General features: G+C 37.5%; 1 protein-coding gene across 1 annotated transcript in view; it reads left to right on the forward strand.

Annotated features, from left to right (window-relative positions):
• Positions 1-8,544: 8,544 nt before the first annotated feature.
• The window catches only part of LOC137408217 (hsp90 co-chaperone Cdc37-like), a 47,876-nt gene continuing 32,493 nt past the window's right edge, over positions 8,545-23,927 (forward strand). Inside the window, exon 1 of the mRNA XM_068094632.1 lies at positions 8,545-8,680. Coding sequence (XP_067950733.1) covers positions 8,645-8,680 — 36 coding nt within the window. The 5' untranslated portion in view covers positions 8,545-8,644. The remainder of the gene's footprint in view (positions 8,681-23,927) is intronic.

Consider the following 23,927-nt stretch of genomic DNA (forward strand, 5'->3'; position numbering starts at 1 on the left):
CATCATTTTATGATGTTACAAAAACTATACAAGCTCAAACTTTTATTTGAAGAACAGCTTTTTAAATCATTGTTTTATGAATGTACCAACTGAATGCAGAAACTATTTGCATATGCAAAGCTAATTTTGCATCAACTGTGAGAGCGCTCAATGAATAGAGTGGAATAATGTGTAATTGAATAAAAATGTTGTTTGATCGCTTTGTTAACCCATTCGAAGTCTAACCATTGTTACAGTTGGAGGAGAAATTCAATCACAAAGTCTTGGTATTAAGTCAGGAATGGATTCATTCACATCCCATATTCTGTGTTATGAACGGATTCAATAACATACTATCTTCTGTGTTATGAACGGATTCAATAACATACCATATTCTGAGTCATGAATAGATTCAATAACATACCATATTCTGAATCATAAATGAATTCAACAACGTACCATATTCTGAGTCATAAATGAATTCAATAATATACCATATTCTGAGTCATAAATGAATTCAATAACATACCATATTCTGAGTCATAAATGAATTCAACAACATACTATATTCTGAGTCAAGAATGAATTCAACAACATACTATATTCTGAGTCAAATGGATTTAATAACATACCATATTCTGAGTCATGAATAGATTCAATAACATACTATATTCTGAGTCATAAATGAATTCAACAACATACCATATTCTGAGTCATAAATGAATTCAATAACATACCATATTCTGAGTCATAAATGAATTCAATAACATACTATATTCTGAGTCATAAATGAATTCAATAACATACTATATTCTGAGTCATAAATGAATTCAATAACATACCATATTCTGAGTCATAAATGAATTCAATAACATACCATATTCTGAGTCATAAATGAATTCAACAACATACTATATTCTGAGTCAAATGGATTTAATAACATACTATATTCTAAGTCATAAATGGATTCAATAACATACCATATTCTGAGTCATAAATGAATTCAATAACATACTATATTCTGAGTCATAAATGGATTTAATAACGTACTATATTCTGAGTCAAGAATGGATTCAATAACATACTATATTCTGAGTCATAAATGGATTCAATAACATACTATATTCTGAGTCATAAATGGATTCAATGACATACTATATTCAACTACAAAGTGAATTATCATTCGCTTTCGTCTTCCAGATGCCTTGTAGAATAAATGAGTAAATTGAGCGAATATTGCACGCAGCCAACATGTTATTTTTTATGCTGCAATCAAATTTAGTAATAGTTATTTTTATGTGAAAGCAACCCGGGAGAAATGACTGAATACTCAGAAAAAAACAGACTTGAAATGTATTTTCTACCGGTCTATCACATATTGATGGCAGGGGTCGTCGCAGGGTTGCTAACGTTTACATGTACATTATACTGTTCTTTGAATGCAATATAGTAAATATCAGGAAATAGATGTTTACGTTTCGATGCTTAGTATAAACATAAATTTTATCTTCATAGCCAACGTTTCAATCGTTTACCAAATTCATCATCTTTAAAATAGCCTATGTTAGTACGTATTACCATTTTAGGTGTTAATATAGATATGACATATTAAATGGTGTAAGTAGTCCAATGTATAGTCGTGACAGTAAAGCTATAGATCCTAAACTTTGGCCTTACCCAATTCTTTTCTAAAAAGCCGTTGGTAATACTCCTTCACCAAACTTTCGTGCTGCTTAAAGAACTGTATAGCCCAGATGTAGAGCAACCCTTGAGCACATGTGCTTGAACACATGAACACCCATTCGTTTTCTTTGATCCAATTTTCACTCAAATCGACTGCTTTGTTAAAGAACTCAAGCCTTTTCTCCGCGTCTCCCTGCTCGTCATGATCATCGCAATGGTAAGCTATGTACAAATAGTTCTTGGCTATTCTTGCACGTATCTTTTTTTCACACTTTGGTCTTCCAGCTGGTCGTTCCTCTTGTTCAAGCTTGTCTACTTGGTAGAGACAATATTCTGGGTCAATCTGATCAATTTCGGTCTCTCTTTTAAATGCTTCCAAATGTTTGTTGAGGTAGTCGGATGGAATATTAATGATGCGGATTTCGACCAGCCAAAGCCACATGTCAGCGATGTACTCCCAGTTCTGCGATTTGCTTAGTACGATAAGTTGATCAAATGCTTTCGACAATTTTTCGTTGTACCAGTCACTAGTTTTCGAAAATTTATCATCAGAACGTAAATGGCGAACAAGAATCTTCAAAAAGCAGTAGCTGAGAAACTCGTGGGTCGCAGGATCTTTGCTCGCTTGTTCTTCGCATTCTTCCATGAGGCGGCAGCATTCATCTCGAGCTTGCTCTGTGCGTAGCAGCTCAGCTGACCAGTATGCAAAGTTTATCTTGGGTAGTAACTGGCTATATATAGAGTCTGATGCCATCAATTCTAACACCTTTAATGCTGCCAACTCGGCATCTTTTACGTTTTCTTGTTTCAACTTGATTATTCCTCTATTGCACCACGTGTGCATGTTGGTACCATCAATTTTTACAGCTGAGGCTGTGAGCTCTTCTGCTCTTTCCAATTCTGATTTAAGGATACAGGTGGTTGCATCAAAGTTTGCATGCCGGACAAGGCCTCTATCTTCTTCTTCGCGTAGTTCAAGGCGTCTGTATCTCAAATTGAGTCGTTCTTCTGGAATGTCGATAGAAAAAAGACTGTACTCAAAACCTTTAAAAAAATCGTCGAGTGAATTGAGAACCATCCAATGATCTACAAAATACAAAAGTAAAACGTATTGTTCTAGCTGTACTAGACTTTGGTGTTACAATCATTACATTATTTCTTTGTTATGACTAGATGATTTACTTTTAATCAACATATACATTTATCTTTGTAACTTTTTAATGAGGGTGTTTGTTTATTTCTGTGTACTGCATTTAAACCAGTTCACAGCAAATTTTCAATTTCCAAAATTATAAAGCTTTAAGCAGACAGACAGAATACAGACAAACAATGCGATATTTATATATAGATGTATCAATTTTTACCAATTTTTTATCAATCATTTAAAAAAAGACTGAAATGGAAATAAAATAAAGTTGCTCATTGAAATATTAAGAATAACCTCAAAAAATGGCCTCATTAGACAAAAAGAAGTTTTTACTGAAAAGCGTTTTAATATCGCAGAACGAATTGTACTCCCTCAATAAAGACTGCCTTTAGTTAGCGCAGGAAATGCATACAATCTTTCCAGCAACTTCAGTCTCAGATATGCAGTTTATGCAGATAATACAGTTTCAGTGTTGTTTTCATTGCTATATAGAACTGGTTTAGATTGTACTAGATTGATAGTAATTAGTTAAACATCATTGAAGTGCCGAAATAGTGAATTTTTTTGCTTGAATTCAGGTTGGAATGTTCATACAAAAGCCTGGTTTGTGCTGGGTGTGTTTTTCTGGACTGGCTCATAGCAAAAATGCCAAAATGTAAAAATAACAGTTTTTTTGTGATAACTTATTTGAGACCTCACTCTAATAGCAAATGAATTGCATACTACTTTTTTTGTTGATTCTATACATGTAACTCGGTTCACTTAGCTAGCACAAAATATACTTACATTTGATGATCTCTTTCATTCTCTCGAGCTTCAGTTTCTTTGCCAAGTCAGCTGCATTTTCCCTAGCATCATTCTCAAGTGCCAGCAATTGCTTCCGCTTCTGTTTGTCAGAGACTGATGACAGAATGGCGTGAGTAGTTGAAGGGTGGTTTTTTATAACAGAATAATGAAACACTGATTCGTCATCTTTATTCAGCTCGCCGATGCTGTTCAAGAACTCGTCTTGGTCAAGTACCCGAGCGATTTCCTTAATAACTTCTGGGCTATTTCCTTCGACGGCGGCGTGTAGCACTGTGGACTCGTCTGCTTTTTTCAGGTTTATGACTTGTTGTTTTGGGCAAGAATACTGGTCGAGTATCCACGACACCAAAAATTGGTCATTTCTCTTGGCTGCCACATGAATAACTGGCTCCTCAAACTCTACAGCTAAAGACATGTATTTCCCAAGCATTGAAAATTTATTGGAGTAGTCTGCTGCGCGTCTTCCGGAGAGATCTTCCCGGGCATCGAGTTTTATCTTATTCGGGCCGGCTAGGTCTAGAAGCATGATGGCTGCTCGAGCATTTCCTTCTGCAACCGCTATGTGCAAAGCTGTTTTACCACTGGGTGTTGGACATGTTAGTATTTTCCACTTTTCATTGTCATTCATTTCAACTCGATTCATCAGGCTCTTCATTGTATTTACTGCATCCGTTTGAGCTGTGGCATGGATTAGAGTCCAGCCAGAGGTCATGACTTTTTGTTGATGGCTGACAGGCATGTGGCTCATCATAGTTTCTACTGCTTCTACATTATCAAGCGCTGCACCCCATTGCAAAGAAGTCCATTCGAACTGCTGATCGACTTCATCAATGAATGCTTGCCTCTGCTCTCCATCATGGAGTTTGCTCAGAATGTACTCAACCATGGCCGAGTCATTTTTCATAGTGCTGATGTGTAGTGATGTCCATCCGGGAATTTCTATGTTTTCACTCATCAGCAAAACTGCCTCTGATACTGCCAAATCGGTGGCTAAATCCGCTACCGATTCGAGCAAACGCGCGGCAGTAAGGTGAAGTTCGGTATGTCCATGTCTATCTCTAGCCAATCTGAGAGTGTCAGGACTCTCAATTTCCAGTCTTACCATCTGTTCATTTCCGTCAGCTATTTGAACTGTTGGCACTAGTCTGTATGGTGGAATATCAGGTGAAAGCCTTGGTACAGCACCTACAGGTATGGTAGAATATGAAGTGATAGCATTTTTACAGCACCTACAGTTCATGGTAGAATATGAAGTGATAGCATTGGTACAGCACCTACAGTTCATGGTAGAATATTAAGTGATAGCATTTTTACAGCACCTACAGTTCATGGTAGAATATTAAGTGATAGCATTGGTACAGCACCCAGGTAGAATATCAGGTCATAGCATTGGCACACCTATAGTGGAAAAGCATCAGTCAAAGTTGAATGCTTATATTTGGCTGTTCGATTAAAGGACTGTTGCTATCAATGCTAATAAGTTCTATTAAGTTCCTTTTTATGTTAAACTTCCTTTCTTACATTGTAAGATTTTGATCATTTTGAAATGGTTCACGTTGTTGAACAAACCCTTTATGTTCTTTAATTAAACAGATTTTTTATATATACAGGAGGAATATAAGATATAATTAGACTTATACCATGTTGATTGGCAAAATAGTAGCATCGCAATTAGCCCTACGAAGGTTGTTTTCTGAAGTTTTCATAAAGGCTGCAGCCTACTTTCAAAATCCATATACGTACTAGTCGAATTCCCGACATTGCACAAGTATTAAAAACAGCTTGTAAACAGTGGCAGATAATGTACTATCCTATCCGTTGGCTAATTTGAGTAAGCTAGTATCCATATTGCTATACTTACTAATAAAATCATGAGAGCAAGCTTTAATGATGTTGCACTGTAAAGCAGAGTCACCATGCGAATTTTAACCCAGATAGTGACTCATATCGCCCAAGTAAACCAATGAATATTGTGTAGTCTAATGGGTTAGCTTCTCTCCTTGTCAACAGGAGATTTTGAGATCAAATCTTCCGCAATATGGATTTTAATTTGCTGGATTTTAATCGCTATTGCTAAACAGACTGAATGACAAACTTTGAGATTTATATACATGTAGATTAAATTGATATAGCCTGCTACGAGATGATTTGTGACTGCACATGGTTGACAGTGCACCAGTGTGTCCGCCATGTCGATATATCTAAATAAAGGTATTGAGAGCAACAGACTTACACTATTAGTATTTAACAGAGTAATACATCAATCTATTACTCTACTGGTATATAACAAACTCGTTCACTTTCTGATACAAAAGCCTACCTCCATCAAGTTCCATGCTGTAATTGCTATGGGAGGTACCTGAAGCCATCTATTAGCTGTCAGCCCTGCTGCTCGCTTGCAAACTCTTGCTATCCTTGAAGCCCTTTAATCAGTAGCAAGCTTGCAGTGGCAGTTCGGAACATATTGACGGGGATTCCCCTTGAAGGGGTTTTCCCCCAGTAAAATGTAATTAGTTGGCCATTGTACTTCCTCAATGTATGATTGATCAGCGCTTTGTTTGGGATAATTTGTCAACGATTGTAGGAAAGCACCTACGTAAGTGAAAATCAATACTTTCATGGCTTGTGATGAAGATTTCAGTATGCTGTTACTCAACTAGACAAAATCAGGATAAGGTGAAAGAAGCTTTTGTGAGGTCAACCTATGCCATATAGGGTGCGGTCATAACATTGTTTCGTCATGAAATTGAGCAGGAATTTTCTGTTCTTTACTTTAGCAAACTTTCTTCAAAATATTTGCATCGCAGATGCAAACTTCCCAAGTTGACAACTTTCCATTTTTATTGTTACAAATCACAGAGCTCACATAAAAGTTGGTTGCAATAAAACATTTGTACCAAAACATTATTTATATTTAACTAAGATTGCACTAAATGTTGCAACCTTTGAAAGTAAAGTTTTTTGCCCTCAATTAAGTCAGCAATAAGGAGATGGCAGTCAAATATCACAGGTGCACAAGAAGCAGGCTTTGAACAAGACAAGATTTTGAAGCATTTAACTAATGCTAAAACATTGAAAAGAAAAATGAAAACGCAGTTAGGAGATGTGAATATTAATCATGAGTTCTGAACTGGTTTAGTTGAATGGTAAGCATAAGTGCATTAGGGCACTGTAACAGAGCTGTGCTCAAACATCGGTAACTTATACACACTCTATGACTGGATTTGCAGCTCACTTTCATTTGGTATTACTTGGACAATATATCAGTGATTTGGGATTTTATCTGTAAACCAAAGTGCTTTTTGTTATTTAGTAGCGCAAGCCCTGTTGCGGATTGCATTTTACAATTATTATTTTGGCATATTACTGTTTTGTATAGCGAGTCGCGCTTATTACTAATATATATTAACGGGAATGCCCACGGCCTTCTTTGGATTGTCCATGTCCGAAACAGACACCTAAATAAATACCAAAGAGTAATGTTCAACTCTACCCTGAGTGTGTGGCCTAGAACACCCAACCTCACTCTTCATATCTTATCTACGCAAGCCATATTATTGTAAAGCTAACATTCAAGGCAGCTCAGGTATTATGCTTCTCATAGACCTACCATCGCCAGTGTTTTTGCACAATCAGTTATATCTTGGTGCAGGAAACATAGGAGCAGTGGTAGTGCAGTGGTCAGTGCTTTGGACTGACAAGTAATGAGTTAGAGGTTCAATACCATTGTAGGTCTAAAAGTGCTTTCTTGTTGATAAAAACATTCTTTAGATCCTAAGGTGCAAATATTTGAAGAGCCATCATGACCAGGTCCCAGCTTATGGTAGAATACTTGGATGTATATATAAATACTTAGTACAAAAGTCTCATTTATGACACATCTTATCAGACCTCCTGAGAAGAAACAGCTGATGCAGAGTTTTTAAAAACCATTCTAGTGATTTGATTCATGAAACTTCATGAAGTTTGAGTTTAGCCACAGCAACTTTTAACTAATTTTAACAAATATATAGAGTTTTATATCTAGAAATTAGCTTAAAGTCAAAGGAAGAGATGGAGTGCTTGCAGCATACTTGTCGATGTAGAAACATAACTGTACAATTTTAGCTGTATATGTCCGTGTTCTATTACCGCTAGTCGCGTATATATATGTACATGTATATACATATATGTTCCCTATAGTGCTATTAATTAAATGATTGCAACGAAAGCAAAATATAATAATGCTTGGCAAATAAAGGAAACGGCATTATGCAGATAATTTCTGTGCTGACTTGCGCACAGTGGTGAGGTTCTCATAGGTCTCAGTTTTACATAGGATGTTGGATTTTTGTATCAGTTAGCCTGAGCCTATCCGCATGACTTAGCTGTCTTTTTTTGACAAATCTTCATGCTTAACCTTCATCCTTTTACTGCTTAGCTGGCTTTTGCAGCTTATATGTACAACCGGTTAGCCTTTCATGTATCGCAAAAGCTTAAGCTGTCCTGCTTTTGTGAGTTCAGTTTCTAAGTCTTGGTAGAACTCCTGCTATGTATAGAGTGTGTGGTATGTATAAACATGTTTTACTTGCACTTTACATGTCCGTCTGTATCATTAAGGTTAAGTTCATGGTACATGCAGTTTTCCTTCAATTCTTCGTCGTGAACTGATTTTAATCTGCTCTCAGTTACGGTTCTGCATTTATCTGCTTTTCAAGAAGCCAGACTTGTCAAGCCAGCCAAGCCATTCACGCTCACAAGTGGTCGACTTATCTGGATAATTGTCGATTTGTTGTCACGAGTCGTCTCAGAGAAAGCGACGGTGCACACAAAACACAACACATACCGCCAGCGCTAACGAAATACTATAGACTGAGCTGCTTGCTATCGGCTATAATTCATGTTCGGTGACAACCCTCAAAAGATATTTATTGTAACGCAGTCTTCGGGAATAATCTGGAAATGCGAACTTAATGTCGAAGTTGTGCAAGTTTCATTGATATAAAAACCTCGATATTTTTGTCTTTTTTTATTATTACGCTATAAAACATGCCGATAGATTATAGCAAATGGAATCACATTGAGGTAGGTTGCCGTTTAGCTTCAAATTTTAGTAAAAATGAACCAAAAGCTACTTTTTTCTATTTGGTCGACATTGTGTGAACTTCATATTCAACGTTGTTTCCCATAAATCAACATTTTCAATGTATATTTAGCTAGGTCAAATAAATGAAGTGAATTTTCTAATGTGTTGCTGTTTGTTCATTTCCCGGTTAAGGCTGCAAAAATATGTAGCGTTTTGCGACAGTTAGCTGTCACTAAGATTCGTCTGAGGTAAGTGTTTCAGAAACTTGATCAGGTTTCAGGGCGTGTATCCGGCAGACTGCCGTGGTTTATTTCCGCATTAACACCTTACAATAATTATGCAAACAGGAAACATCTTCCCCGTTTGAAAACCATAACCTATATAGATATTGTAAACATAACTGTAAACTGAGTAAACTATATGATATAAAGGAACAAGGTTCCTAAGACGGAGTGTCCATATTAGGAAAATAAAGCACATGACAAAATACAAACTAAAAGCATAAAACTAAAAACTAAAAGCAACAAAGATCAGTGCCAAATTTTGGAAAACCTTCCAATAAAAGCTGCTTTACATTTTCTCTATCAACCTAGTGGGCGCTATGACCTTGCGGCCATAATGGGTGACTAGTGGGGGCTTTGGGTCGACTACAGGCGTTGCCATACTAGGTGAATCTAACACCTGGCTGCCTGTATCATTATCAATCCCTGGTGTCAAATCATCAGTATCTGCCTTTGGTATCCACTGCAAATGCCTTTTATTCCGCCTATACTTTTGGCCCTCTTGGTGCTCTACAATGTATGAACGAGGGCCATTAGCCTCTCCTGTCACTGTCAAAGGCTCTGACCAGGTTTTTTCAATGTCATCTTTCATCCTAACTTGATCACCTGGGTTTAGCGGAAGCAACGGACGAGAGCCTTGATTGTATATATTGGCTGTCCTTTCCTTATATCGGGCATCTCGTTCACGCATATCCTCTGTCATATTGGTTGGCATCATGTTCTGTTGTAGCGACGGCATTGTAGTTCTGATAGGACGCCCAATCATGAGCTCAGCTGGCGAGACACCTGTAGCCTCAATAAGAGTGGCTCTATATACCATGAGAGCTAGTAAAGGATCCTCCTGATCTACTATGCATTTGACAGTCCTTACACTAAGCTCTGCTAGTCCATTTAATTGAGGGTATTTCGGTGACGAAGTAAAGTGCACGAAACCATACTTGTTAGCAAATTCGCGAAAGGCTTTGCTGCTATACTGTGGACCGTTGTCACTGACTATTTTTTCAGGCACACCCCCCCCCCCCCCCCCCCGAGAAAATACTCCTTTAAAGAATAGAGAAAGCATAATATTTTTATGCTTTATTATTTATCTTGAGGTGTTGACTGATGTTCTAAAAAAAGAATCAAGGAGATTGACCAACCAGAAGCTGAGATATAGCCAGCCAAACACAGGTCTACCAAAAAACATAAGTGTTTTGGTAATCATCAATATATGACGTATGAAATCAACTTGTGTGCCATTGGTCAATTAAGCCAACTAATGCGCTCTCCTATAACAATCACGGCGTTTTAATTGGTTTAATCCCTGGAAGTATAGAACAATCAAATTGGGCCTAACAATCATTGCTCTGAGAATTCCGAACCAGTCCCTCTGACGTGTAGATTAGTTTTAGAATAAAATAATTACACGCATCTATAATTATTTCGCAACATTCTGCTATCACTTTCGACAAATTATATTAGTTACATCATTTATTCTATACGCAGTTATATTATTATTTTGTATAATATGCATTATGATTATTATATTAATCATAAAAATAATCATGAATAAGATAATAGATCAATAGAAAAATCAAATCAAAAGTTATCGTTTTCTTTTCTTACAACAAGAGCAGCACGGTCAAGTTATTCTTTTTTAAGATTATGGCTGTAGTGAACTTACAGTCTGTTAATAGTGACGATAATCATGAAAATCAACTAAATGCTGCAGTAGATACACAATAGAAAAGTGATGAATGAACAAAAATTCACATTCTCATTTCTTATTCTAAACGAACTGCAATCGCGGATGTCGCATATAGACTATACACCCACCGTTCGTTGAACAGAGGATCTTCGGAGCATATCCGTGGAGATCGAGTTAAAATTTGAAGCACAATAGTCAAAATCTGCTCTTCTGTTTTGAAAAATCACGGCTAGGGGTGGTGGGCAAATGCCTTTACCACACAATGTTTGCTTGATTTTCCTGAGAAACCAGAGCTAGTCTGTAAATTATTTACTATCACGAGAAGCGTTTCACACCTCGTAGCCAAAACAATCATTATACGTAACGGCGGTAAGGGTGCACAACTCCGGCACATGAACATTAAGTCGATTTTATACGTCACAGTTTTCGGGATTTTCGAATGGTTTTCCTCTGATTCTTTATTAGGTAGACCTGTGTTTGGCTGGCTATATCTCAGCTTCTAGTGGGTCAAACTTCTTGATTCCTTTTTTAGAACATCAGTCAACACCTCAAGATAACTAATAAAGCATAATAATATTATGCTTTCTCTATTCTTTAAGCCTGTTAATTAGGGCTTCACTTGTGGTCTCTGTCAGGTGCACCAGTTCTATGTATCTCGAGAAGTAATCTGTTACTACGACATGTCATTTCATTGTGTGCCAGCAGGTCAGTTCCAACAACTCTCCATAGTCCCTCAGGCAACGGGGTTTGCCTGATAGGCTCTTTTACCTGAGCCGGTCGAGTTTTCTGACACAATCCACATCTGGCTATCTTGCCTTCAATATCCTTATTAATTTGTGGCCACCAAACAGCTACGCCAGCTCTGAGCTTACATTTGTTTACGCCCATGTGGCCCTGGTGAATTACATTCAATACCTCCTCTCTCTGATCAGTGGGAATTACAATGCATGCATTATGCAGTAAAAGTCCGTCTGCCACAGATAGGTGAGCTCTATTCCTGTGAAAGTCAATGAGCGCTTCAGATTCATCCTTTAAATACCTGGGCCATCCTTCAGTAAATTTCATAGCCCGTACAATGGTATCTTCAGTTGCCGATGCCATTCTGATTCTATCAATGAGCAATGCTGACACAGGTAATGATTCTAACAGTTCATCGACATAGTGGTCTACATCCCTATCATTCTTATCCTCACAGCTTTGCACTGGGTGTCATGATAAACAGTCAGCTATTAACAGACGCTTTCCAGGAACATGCTGTGCCTGTGGATTGTATCTCATTAGCCACATTAACAGTCTCTGGCATCTAATAGGGACAGCATTGAGATCACAACCATTGAAGAGAGGCACCAGTGGCTTGTGGTCTGTTACCAAATGAAAACTGTCCAAGTCTCGCAGGTACCGATCGAACTTCTCACATGCCCATACACTTGCCAAGCATTCCTTTTCTATCTGCGAGTATCTGCACTCTGCTGGTGTAAGGACTCTAGATGCAAATGCGATAGGTTTGTCATTACCTTCATTGCTTCTCTGTAGAATGACTGCACCAAGTCCATAGCTGCTAGCATCAGCGGCTACTGTAGTCTCTTTATCTGGGCTGTAAAATGCCAGAGTAGGAACTGTCGGGAGTTGCTCTCGTACCTCTTTCAGGGTACTTTGCTGTTCCAGGCCCCACTGCCATACCACATCCTCCTTCAATAACTCTGACATGGGTCTCATGGTTTTGGCAAGGTTAGGGATGAATCTGCCCAAGTAATTTATCATACCAATCATCGATTTCAACCCCATAATATCTTCTGGTGGCTTCATGTTCATGATAGCCTCAACTTTACTGCTATCCACGCTCATGCCCTCTGAGCTGAACACATGTCCCAGAAATTTCAACTTTTCCACTCCAAACATGCATTTCTCCTTATTTAGCTCCACCCCATTGTCTCTCAACTGTCGAAGGACAATATTCAAACGCCGATTGTGTTCATCCCTGTCATGTCCTGTGACAATAATGTCATCCTGATAGGCAACCACTCCATCTATGCCCTCTAAGAATTCATTGATTTTGGCCTGGAATATCTCGCTGACTGAGCTTATTCCAGAAGGGACTCGTTTGAAACAGCATCTTCCTTTCGGTTCAATAAATTTAGTAAGCCTCTGACTTTCACCATCCAGTTTCATCTGATAGTAGCCTGTGGCTGCATCCAAACTAGAAAACACTTTACCTCCTTCCATTTTTGTTATAATGTCATCTACAGTAGGAAGAGTATAATGCTCCCGCTTGATGGCTCTGTTAAGCTCTCTGAGATCAACGCATATTCTGACCTTCGACCTTGTCTGGTTTCTTTTGGTACAACCACTATAGGTGAGCACCAATCAGTGGGTTCTGTTACCCGTTCAATGACACCAATTTGCTGCATTCTTTGCAATTCCTCATGCACAGCCTCCATTAACGGTATGGGTATCCTGCGAGCAGTTGTCACTTTGAACGGTTCCACTCCTGGTTTTAGCCGGATTTTCGCAGCCGACCCTCTCATGCACCCTAGCTCTTTCAGTTGATCCCTTTGCCTGCGCACCTCATGCGTGTTCAACTTTACTAACTGCATCATCTCAGACAAGGTTCTAGATAATAAATTGTTAGTACATTTTGCTAAATAAACCTTGAACTTATACAGTTTGTCCTTAACTAAGGTTTTTGCCATGAACGTCTCTCTACACTCAATGGTGCCAGACACACTGTTGAGAACAGCTTTGGTAGGTGTCAGTTCAGGCACTGGCTGCAGCTTTTGATATGTATCATCAGTCATGAGCGTCACATCTGCTCCGGAGTCGATTTTGAATTTAATGTCACTGTTGTTAATTCTCAGTTTTACATACCACCGGCTAGATTTAGATTCATCTTCGACAGAAGCAAAGAAGAGTTCGTCAGCCTCAAACTCAGGTTCTTCCACTTCCTGAACTGCCTCAGACCAGCAGCACCTTTGGAAGTGTCCAACTTTACCACATTTTTGACAGGAACTTTCTTTTGCTGGACATGTTTTACCTTGTGAATGCTTCGCATATTCACATTTCTGACATTTGTCACTTTGTCGTTTAGGTTTGAACTGTTGGGATTGACCAGGTTTAACGGGGTGAGCTGCAGTAGCCTCTGCTATATGTGTGGATTCTAACACACGACTAGCTTTGCTCAACTCAGCTGACCTACACCACACTACTACATTTTCTAATGTTAATTCATCATCTGGCTTTGCCATCAAACGTTTAGCTAATCTAGAATCATGCATACCAAAAAGTATTCTATCTCTCGTTTTCAGTTCTAATTGATTACCAAAATCACAAGAATCTGCATATCTCCTAATCCTAAGCCAAAACATATCAAATGATTCACCCTCATTTTGTTTAGCTTCAAAAAATTGTCTCGTCTTATATATGTTGTTCTTTCTAGGGTTACAATACGTTTCACATTTTGCTAAAACATCGTTTATGACTTTACTCTTACTCTCCTCTTCCTCCGAGAACGTAGTCTGCGTGTACACTTCACGTACGTCTTCACCACCGCAGTGCAAGAAAATAGCAACTTTCCTAGCCTCGTCCTTCTCAGCGCTATCAACTATCCCTAAAGCAACCAAGTAATTCTTGAATGCCCGGCGCCAAGTAGCGGCCAAATCGGGTGCTTTGAGGTCTAACTCAGCTGGCGGAGGCAACGAACTTGCCATATTGACGACGCATAAGGTGATTGCAGTGGATTATCACCTAAGCTGCCACCATGTTTCAGAAACTTGATCAGGTTTCAGGGCGTGTATCCGGCAGACTGCCATGGTTTATTTCCGCATTAACACCTTACAATAATTATGCAAACGAGAAACAGTAAGAGACTAGTCTTACCTCAGACTTTTACCTCAGACGATGTAGAACCTCCTAGCGATTTAATTTAAATCTAAAGGGAAGCCTCTATTTATTGGGTTTGTTTTGAGTCAGGGTATAATTTGGAGAGCAGCACACTGCTGCTTAGGATTATTGAGTTTTGGTTGTGTGCCCTCTGATATCTCGAATTGTTCGAGGCAAAATGCTACTGTGGTAGATATTTTTGTTTGTTGTTACATGTTAAGTTCTCCCCTGGAGGCTCTTCTTGTTGTTATTGTCATATTTTCTCTGTCTTGGTTGATTTCATCGTATGCTTCAGAGAGAGAATGGTGTTTTTTCATTCTGAAGAATTCTGATGAGCAGACAGAGTCGGTGGCTTTTTTGCCTGTCTTCTAGTGATTTTATACCTAGCTGGTTTCTTGCTTCCGAAACACTTTCCCCACGCCCTCTCATGTTACTTATAAACCGTATAGCATCATTTTGTACTAGCTCTATGCATTGGATTGTGTTTTTATTGATTGGGTCCCAGACTGCATCTGCATATTCTAGAATTGGTCTACATAGACTTGTGAATGCGAGCAGTTTAGCCTCCTTTGGGGCGCTATACATCAGATTTTTAATGCCCCCCAGTATCTTCCTTGATTTACTACATTTGCTCTTTATGTGTTGATCGAATTTCAGATTCGACTGGGTGATCACACCTAGATATTTTGTGTCCTCTGTCCAGACAAGAGGCGAGTTTCCTAGGTTATATGTAGACTGCTGGCTCATTGTACCAAAGCATATTGCTTGGCACTTTTTCTCATTGAATGGCATTTTCAGTTTTTTTGACCAGTTTTACACTTCGTTAATGTTGTTTTGGAATATTTTGGCATTCCCTGAACTATTAACTACTTGGTAAATTAGGGTGTCATCAGCGTAAAGGCTAACATTGCAGGATAAACTCTTGGGTAGATCGTTAATGTAGCTTAGAAAAAGGGTAGGTCCCAGTACCAAGCCCTGTGGGACTCCAGATGTTACAGCACATTTCTGAGAACTCTTTTTGTTGAGCACTACAGATTGTTGCCTGTCAGATAGGAAGTCGTGGATACAGTTAATGAGTTGTATGTTTATCAATGGTATGCTTTGTAGTTTTTCAAGGAGTTTTTCCTAATTCCATTAGATCCTGGTGATTTTCCATTTGGCAAGTCACCTATGGGTTTCGCCACTCCATCAGTTATTATGTTTAAACTGTCATCATCACTCTCTATCTGTTTAAAATTCCTTGCTAAATAACCATCTTGGAACTGGCTGTGGAAGAAAATGTTCAGTAGTTCAGCACATTGCTCAGGGTTTTCTGTGACGATATTCTTACCATCCCTAAGTGTTATCTGGCTAGATCTTTGGTTCTTGCCTGCACCAAAGAGTTTGAAGAAGGGCTTTTAGTTTCCTTTTTTTAGTGGTTGATATATTCTATTTGTATAATATGCCTTTAGAATAGCGTCTAGCTCCTTTTTGGTTTCTCTTCGTGATTGTTTGTATTTGAGTCTCAAATTCTGTACCAGTGTCCTTAGACCTTATATATGCATTTTTTGTATATATTGAAGTTTTAATGCACGCTTGCTTAACCATTCTAGTGTAGATGGGTGTCTCGGTTTTATCTCCCTTATTGGTACATACTGCTCAATACTTCTGGTTAGATTTTTAGTAATCTTGGACAGAAAAACAGACAACACAACCGCTAATATAACAAAACAATATTGTTGTAAATCATGTATAATTCAAGAAGTAATCAGTAAACCATATTTTGTAAAGTTTGGTTCAGTTTGTTCCTCAAGACAATGAGTGAATTCATCTGAGAGAACTGTTCAAATTCTAGTAGCGTAAAAGTTACAACCAAAGGTTAACGGCACCAGGAAACTAACTTATCAAACGTTTTCTGTTAGCTCAGACTAAATTTTGTTTTTTCTTGGTTAATAGTGAGAATCCTCAAAATTCATTTAATTGCTGTACTGGCTTATTTGTTAACAGCTGTCTCATGACTTGGTATTAAACCTTGGCTTTATCAAGCAAAGATACTTCGCATACAAGCCCAAAAAGCAATGTGTTTGTGGAGTGTAACTGCACCAAATGCTGGGTTATGGTAGTCCACCTTATTCCATTTTGTTCACCAACAGCTTATCAAATGGATAAACCATGTTCTTCTGCAACATCATCAAATAACTAGAACACTACAGCTGAAACCAGCAGTGTTTTGCCGTACATTTCAGAATGTGCCTGAAATTTCATATTTAAAATTTGCTAGACTAATTAGAATTGACCCAATAGTTTCCTGTAGCAAAGATTCATGTATTGCAAGCCATGTGTGCTGTAATTGCTGTTTATCCAATACAACTTGTTGTGATCAAAAGAAGGGATTTCAAACTAACTCAGTTGGTTTACTGTATTTCAAACAATTATTGCTGAAATACATTGAGTGCTGCTAGAACACTCCTCTTAGAGCCAATAGGATAGCATGTTAGTATCGAAACGACAAAGTTTTGTCTAACAGTCACAATGAAATACATGTTGTACATTAATATTTAATAAAGGACCCCTTTTCGTTTCTGCAACCAGCTGAAAGGCTTGTATGTGTTTGCGCAATGAATCGGATGACAAGATAAATTATGTTAAACATTTCATACAGTTTTTTAGTCTGAAACTTCTATTGGAGATACAACAATGCATAGGGTAGGTTGCGCGCTGTTTTGACAAAGTCTCATAAGTTCTCACCCAATGAATCAAATGACTTCAAAATTGGGGAAAAGATGCAGAGTATATGTGGCTAGCCACTACTGAAGTCATTAATGCTAAGAATCAACTGACACCAAACCGTGATGGAAAAAATGGCCCGAAAAAATGGGGCAGGTTGATCACACATGGGGTGGGTTGAGCATTGGTACGGGACAGGTTGATCATGCATGGGGCATGTTGAGCGAAACTTGAATTTGAGCTGTTTCTGAAACACTCACAATCAAATTGATGTTTTAGTGCATTTTAATGAATCTTAGTCATCTAACTGCACATTTTCATGGGAATACACAATATCAAAGTAACACCAAAAGTTGGTAGCCAAGTAAGCAAGGACTACACACTCAGTAACGAAAAAGCTAAATATCAAATAATGAAGTTAAAAAGTCACCAAGAAGTATCTTCTCTGTGGTTTTCAGCAAACTCAGGAATTAGCGAAGCTAAACTCTTCTTTCCATGTAACAAGTAGAATTTCCAACTAACAAAAATACTTATGCAACATCTATGTAATTATTGGTAACAGTGAACATAAAACGTCAAGATGCAAGACAGTTGAAAACTGGTAATGTTTGGTAACGAATAAGTACCCTTGTTCTTCACAAGTTAGTAAACAGATAAACTAAAAGAGTTCTGCATGTCCGTGCAATAGCTATGTGTAACAAAACAATGATTGTCATTTAAGGATAGTTTAGTCGCCATCAACATCCTCAGGGAATTTCACAAAACGACTACCTACAATTGGTTATGGGAGAATTCTTATAACTTCAGAGCCGCCATCCAAATGTTCTTCAGTTTAGAATATTTGTTGGGGGTTACTTTCACCAGGAAGGTTGCGAACAGATCTCTGACACTTTTTATCATAGCCATACCGATACATACTTCTTATATCAGTTTCATGTCTTACCGTATACCTTGACCAACACATAGTCGCCAACTCTTGCGTTGAAATTTGGAATAACATCAGCCTCCCTCACCTGATAGATTAAGAGACTTTATTTCTGGTTCTGTATCTGATGACTCAGGAGCTTTTGGTTTCTTGCTTTTCTTTCTTTTTCCCAGCTGAACGACTGGCTGGTCGAGGCCTCTCTACTGCCTTGGTTTTTAGATGTAGCTTCGTCAGGGTGTCAGCCAGTAAGAAAGTTCAACCTCTTTTACGCTTCCCTAATTTTTAGGAGGGCCAGCTTGGGCACTGAAAACAGATATTAGAGAGGAACATATTTATTGTTCCGGTCTTCACCGGTTGATTTCTCTGCTCCCCGGAGGGATAGCCTGGACTTCTAAAGTGGACTCCGTCAGTAGTACAATATAAGATGTTGAGGTGTCAGACATATCTGTAATATCTAATGTTATATAGCATTCTCCGGCTCAGGTTTGTCGGTGATTTCTGCAGCTACAAAATCAGACTCCTTGAAAATGCCAGAATGTTAGGGGTATATTTTTGTGGCTTGAAACACTGACAGAATATTCCGAGGGGTCATGGCATTTATGGCGGCGTCCTTGATCAAAGCACTAACATTGAAGATCCGTATGGTTTGGCCATGGTTATTGCGCATCCAATCATCAGCTGCTTGGTTATATTATGCTTTGAATGGTCCATATATCGAAACGTTTAGGGGTTGGAGTCCATGGCTTGTATGGGGTGGTATTGAGAGCATTACTACCCCATTATCTTTAGCCTTTAAGACCTTTAAGGCCTTTAGCCCATTACTACCTATCTGGTGGTTAAATTGTCTTGATACAATCATCTCTTGAATGCAAATATACATGGCTAGTAGAGCAGTTAACTTTATAATCATATCAGTTTATCATGGGCTATCTGATGAGACAATTATAATTGTTCAGGTTAATTGGGCAGGCTGATATATATATACAGTCAAACATGGATAACTCGCCCATGGATAGCTCGAACACATGGTTAACTCGAACGGTTTCTTTGGTCCGTTCCCACGTAATGATAAATTGCTATAGATAACTCGAACTCAACACTGTTAACTCGAACTGTTTTTTGCCCAACGGCTACCGAAACGGTCGTTATCGCTTCAGAAAATCACTTTATTCCAAGCCATAGAGGTAAACCTCAACTGTTCGTAGTTCATAAGCGTCGTTATTACCACCATCGGCAAAATATTTTTGTCAACGACTTTTCTAAAGGTTTGGTGAAATTTGATTTATACCAAACATCCGCTTAGCGAACGCCCTTCGGAAGTGAGGTAATCTTTGCATAAACTTCAAGAAAAATCGGCAAAATTGATCGTGGGTAAAACGCTCAAAAGAAAAAGATGTCTTTTCTTTTGAGCATTTCAACAACGATCAAGTTTTGCCAATGTCAATCTAAAAAACGTCCTGGCAATAACATCACCTCAAACAACAAACCAATCTCAAATGATAGAAAAATCTCTATACTTTTTGATAAAAACGTTTTAAACTTTACATTAGAAGCATTTAATTTGAAACAAGCCATTTGTGCTTTTGATTTATATTATAGTTTGTATATGTACATGTATCTACTAATAAATAAGTAAATACATGGACTTGCGACAGTGCTCTGATAACTTGAACGCTCTGATAATTCGAACACTTTCGCTCGGTCCCGTGAAGTTCGAGTTATCCATGTTTGACTGTATATTACTTTATTGGCAATAATTCATTTCAAAAATAAAAATGTTTCTCAAATTAGTCCATACAACAATAGTAAAAATAGGCGACAGTTAGCCATTACAATCGAATAAATAGTTTGACAAATAGTGTTTAAAATGCCTTTCTCTTCTAAAAGAACGGATATTAGATGCAAAATTGTTAAATCAGCTGACAACGATATTTTCAAAATAACTGTTAGTAATTGTATGCAATTTGTTCATATCACGTAAGTTGAAATGAGTTGAAAGCCTGTAACTGTCATTTAAACAACCATGGCACAAACCATGAAAATTCTTGAAACTTTGGATTGAAGTAAAATAAACATTTAGAATAGGCAGCATAAAAAGGTGCAAAGATTTGGAAAGATCATTCGTTGGAATAATAAATGCAGGAATATGATGTAGATTTGCATTTAGTCGAAATGCTCTTCTTTGCAACCGAAAAAATCCTTTGTGACTTATCTTGGAGCTAGATTATAATAAATGTGGATACCATAAATAATATGGCAAAATATAAACTGATAATACAATGCAATTGCCGATTTTGCATATATGTATGGCCTGCAAAACTGGAGCAGAGCCAATGACTTCGTGACCTTATTCCAAATAGTGTCGACATGATTACTCCAAGGGAGTCGATCTGTCAAAACAAATCTTAACAATTTTGTCTCACGTCTACAAGTGATAGATTGGCTGTTGAACTTGAGAGTAAAGTTGTTTCAAAGGTTTTCATTAATATTATAAAAAAGAAAATGTGATTTTTTTTGATATGATTTGAAGTACACCAGTTGCTGATAACTGACATGATGAGATTTCACTTCGCCTCAAGAGGTTGCACATTGTCGTCATGACTTACAAAGACAGTATCATCGGCGTAGGCAAAGCCTCTTGGAATGAGTCTAAGAAGATCATTTATATACATGTATTAAAAACAATACTGGAGCAATAAGAGACCCCTGTGGAACACCAACAACAATTTCTTGCGTCAATGATTCTTTGTCATTCATGACAACCTTTTGACACCTTTTGTGAAAATAAGATTGAGGTATTTGCAGCGTTTTACTTCATAAACCAGCAAATTCTAGTTAACAAAATGATATTTTGTGATTAACGCAGTCAAAAGCTTTGCTGAAATCCAAAAACAATAAGCAAATCTTTTTACCCCTTGTTTTAAAATCTAAACAGTTTGAAATTAGTTTATGAGAAACATCAGCACATGAGTGACTTTATCTGAAACCACACTGATAAAGATGTAAAATATCATTTTTGGACAAATGAGAGTAGATGTGGATTATGGTTTTCAAAAACATTAGATAAAATAGGGAGTACTGAAATAGGGCGGAAATTTGATGGGTGGCTATTATCTCCTCCTTGGAGTAGCAATGGAGTAACCTGTGCATGCTTCCATGCCGAAGGAAAACAGCCATCTATCAATATTCTATATAAGCATACCAATGATAACAGGTACAATGAATGGAAGAATTGTTTTTATCATTTTTACAGAAATATTGTCTAAGCCTAATGCTTTTGAATTAGGTATGTTACTGATGTATTTTACAATATCATGAGGAGTAAATTTTAAAAACTCGTTCGGTGTGTTCTTCAACTCAGTGTTTTGACAAGACGAAGAAGGATTAGATGATGGTAAAATTGAACTGGAAAGTTTACTTGCAATAGACACAAAATTTGAGTTAAGTTCTGAAGCTGTTAAACAAGTGTCACAGTGTTGAGGTTTTTTATCTTTCACATTTGAAGCTTGCCAAAGGTTATTAGTAGCTGCAACATGTCCCCAAGCTTTGACTGTTTAACAAGTTCGTCGATACATTTTTTATCTTTAATGAGATTTGTGACAAAATTGCCCTGCTTTTTGTAAGCGGTCCAATCTTTGCAGTTTTTCTCTCAACTTTAGATTTTGCTGTACCTCTTTGTCAAGCCAGATAGGTAATGATTCCGACTTGACTTTTCTAGTTTTAAAAGGTGTTAACTTATTGACAGTCAAAGAAAACTTCTTATTAAATAGATTAATCATGTCATTAGTGTTCTTTTTGATCAAAATATCATTTTATCTGATGGAGGAAAACTCATTTGAAATATTGTCAGGATTGAATTTGGAGTTATCTCTATAAGGGATTTTCTGAGGAAATGATTTATGTACAACACCAATTTTTGTTACAATAAATACCAAATTATGATCACTCATAGACAATTCAAGTACTCCAGAAAACTTGGAGTGATGAGAAAAATTTGTATACACATGATTAATTAATGTCGAGGAGTTTTCAGGTACTCTTGTGGGTTCACTAATCAGCTGTTTTAAAAACAGCTTTTGCTTTTCCAATTGGAACTCTTATGTGTTCAACAAGTCGACATTGAAATCACCATAGATATATATACCTAGATTGGCCAATAATAGCTAGTCCCATTGGTGGCCTTGTCAGACTTAAATGCCATGACGCAACGTCACTGTATTGTACCTTACGCTTGACTGACCGCAAGATTCATCATTAGTTTACAAAGGCTGAAGCTGAGAAGAGTGTGTCAGCTGCTACTAAGGTGAGTTTTTTACTACTTTTAATATCAAAGATAGGCTTGGTACTCCTAAATATCAGCTGTAAGGCTTTATAGTAAAAACTAGAACAGTTTTCATACCAATAGTGGACATATTTTCCCCATATTTGACACTTTGAAAAAATTATTGAAGACAATCAAATCAGCAGACATCATTGTTTGTCAAGTTACTATCAACTTCAACTTGTTTGATTCATTAACTGATTGACTCTCTCTTGGAAGGTTTCCTTAACTTTGCCCAAGGAGCTGCTTGTGTAATACTGCTACTTTGTGATGCTTGAGTCATTAATTTGGATACCATCTTGCTATAAATCACTAATTCAGAATGGAATTCATATTCATTGCTATTTTGGCAGCAATCTCACCATTATTCATCAAGCTCACAGTCATCTGAGAGGACTAGTAAGAATTGCTGCGTTGCTTTTGGATGTTCCAATTATCCAAGAAAATGCCCAGAGAAAAGCTTCCACAGGTAGGACAATATAACAAACATTCACCCTGCTAATCGTTGGGAGAATTCATGAACATACTAGATGAGCATGGCTTGGAGCATGGTTATCTTTGGCTATAATCAGGCTTAAAAGTTTCCATTATTTGACAAGGTTAATGCTACACTTCTCAAAGGCAAAAAGTCAATAATCCAATGAGCAAAAAACACCACTAATTGTATGTATCTTTTATTACTTGTTAAGTTTTCCTACTGCTGCTGATCGCAAGGATGCCTGGATTAAAGCAGTGAGACGAGAACAGTGGACCCCAAGTAAAACTTCTGTACTTTGTTCAGACCACTTCACTAGTGACAGCTACCAAGTATCACCTGGTATTGGGAGAAAAGCTAGATTGAAGGCCAATACCATACCAACATTAGAGTTTGTCTTTTAAGACATTGATAAAATTCAAATTTATCAAAGACAACTGTTGTAATGAAGGATAACTTATATCTCCCTCTTTCGCAAATGCTAGCATTAGCTGCTATTGTATGTATTTAATTTTACATTTTAAATAATCACATTTCCTTGTATTATTTTTTGATTGTTGCTTTTTGAAAGCATGTGGTAAATTATGACAATAACCAAAATCTTCTTTCTGTTGCAATATCTTGTTTTGAGTGTTTTATTTGCATTTTTAGAGTATGGAAACCAAGCAATATATATTTAATTGTTCGATAAATAAATTGCACCAACATGCGAGTATATTAACATACGAGCTCAGTCTCGGAACGCATTAAGCTCGTAAGTTGAAGTATGACTGTATAAGTTTTTAGCTTTTAAGAGCTTGTAATCACCTTCTCATATATTTCACACCTACAACACAACAGAGTAAGGCATGGTGAATCTTATGACACCAAATAACTGCAATGTGAATTTTGTTGCAAGTCAACCTTTAACTTGCTTATGCATATTGTACAAATAACTTGGTATTGTCCTTTCGTGACTGGCTTCTTAGTGGTGGC

Source organism: Watersipora subatra, chromosome 11 (genome assembly GCF_963576615.1).
Source record: "Watersipora subatra chromosome 11, tzWatSuba1.1, whole genome shotgun sequence".
Lineage (NCBI taxonomy): Eukaryota > Metazoa > Bryozoa > Gymnolaemata > Cheilostomatida > Watersiporidae > Watersipora > Watersipora subatra.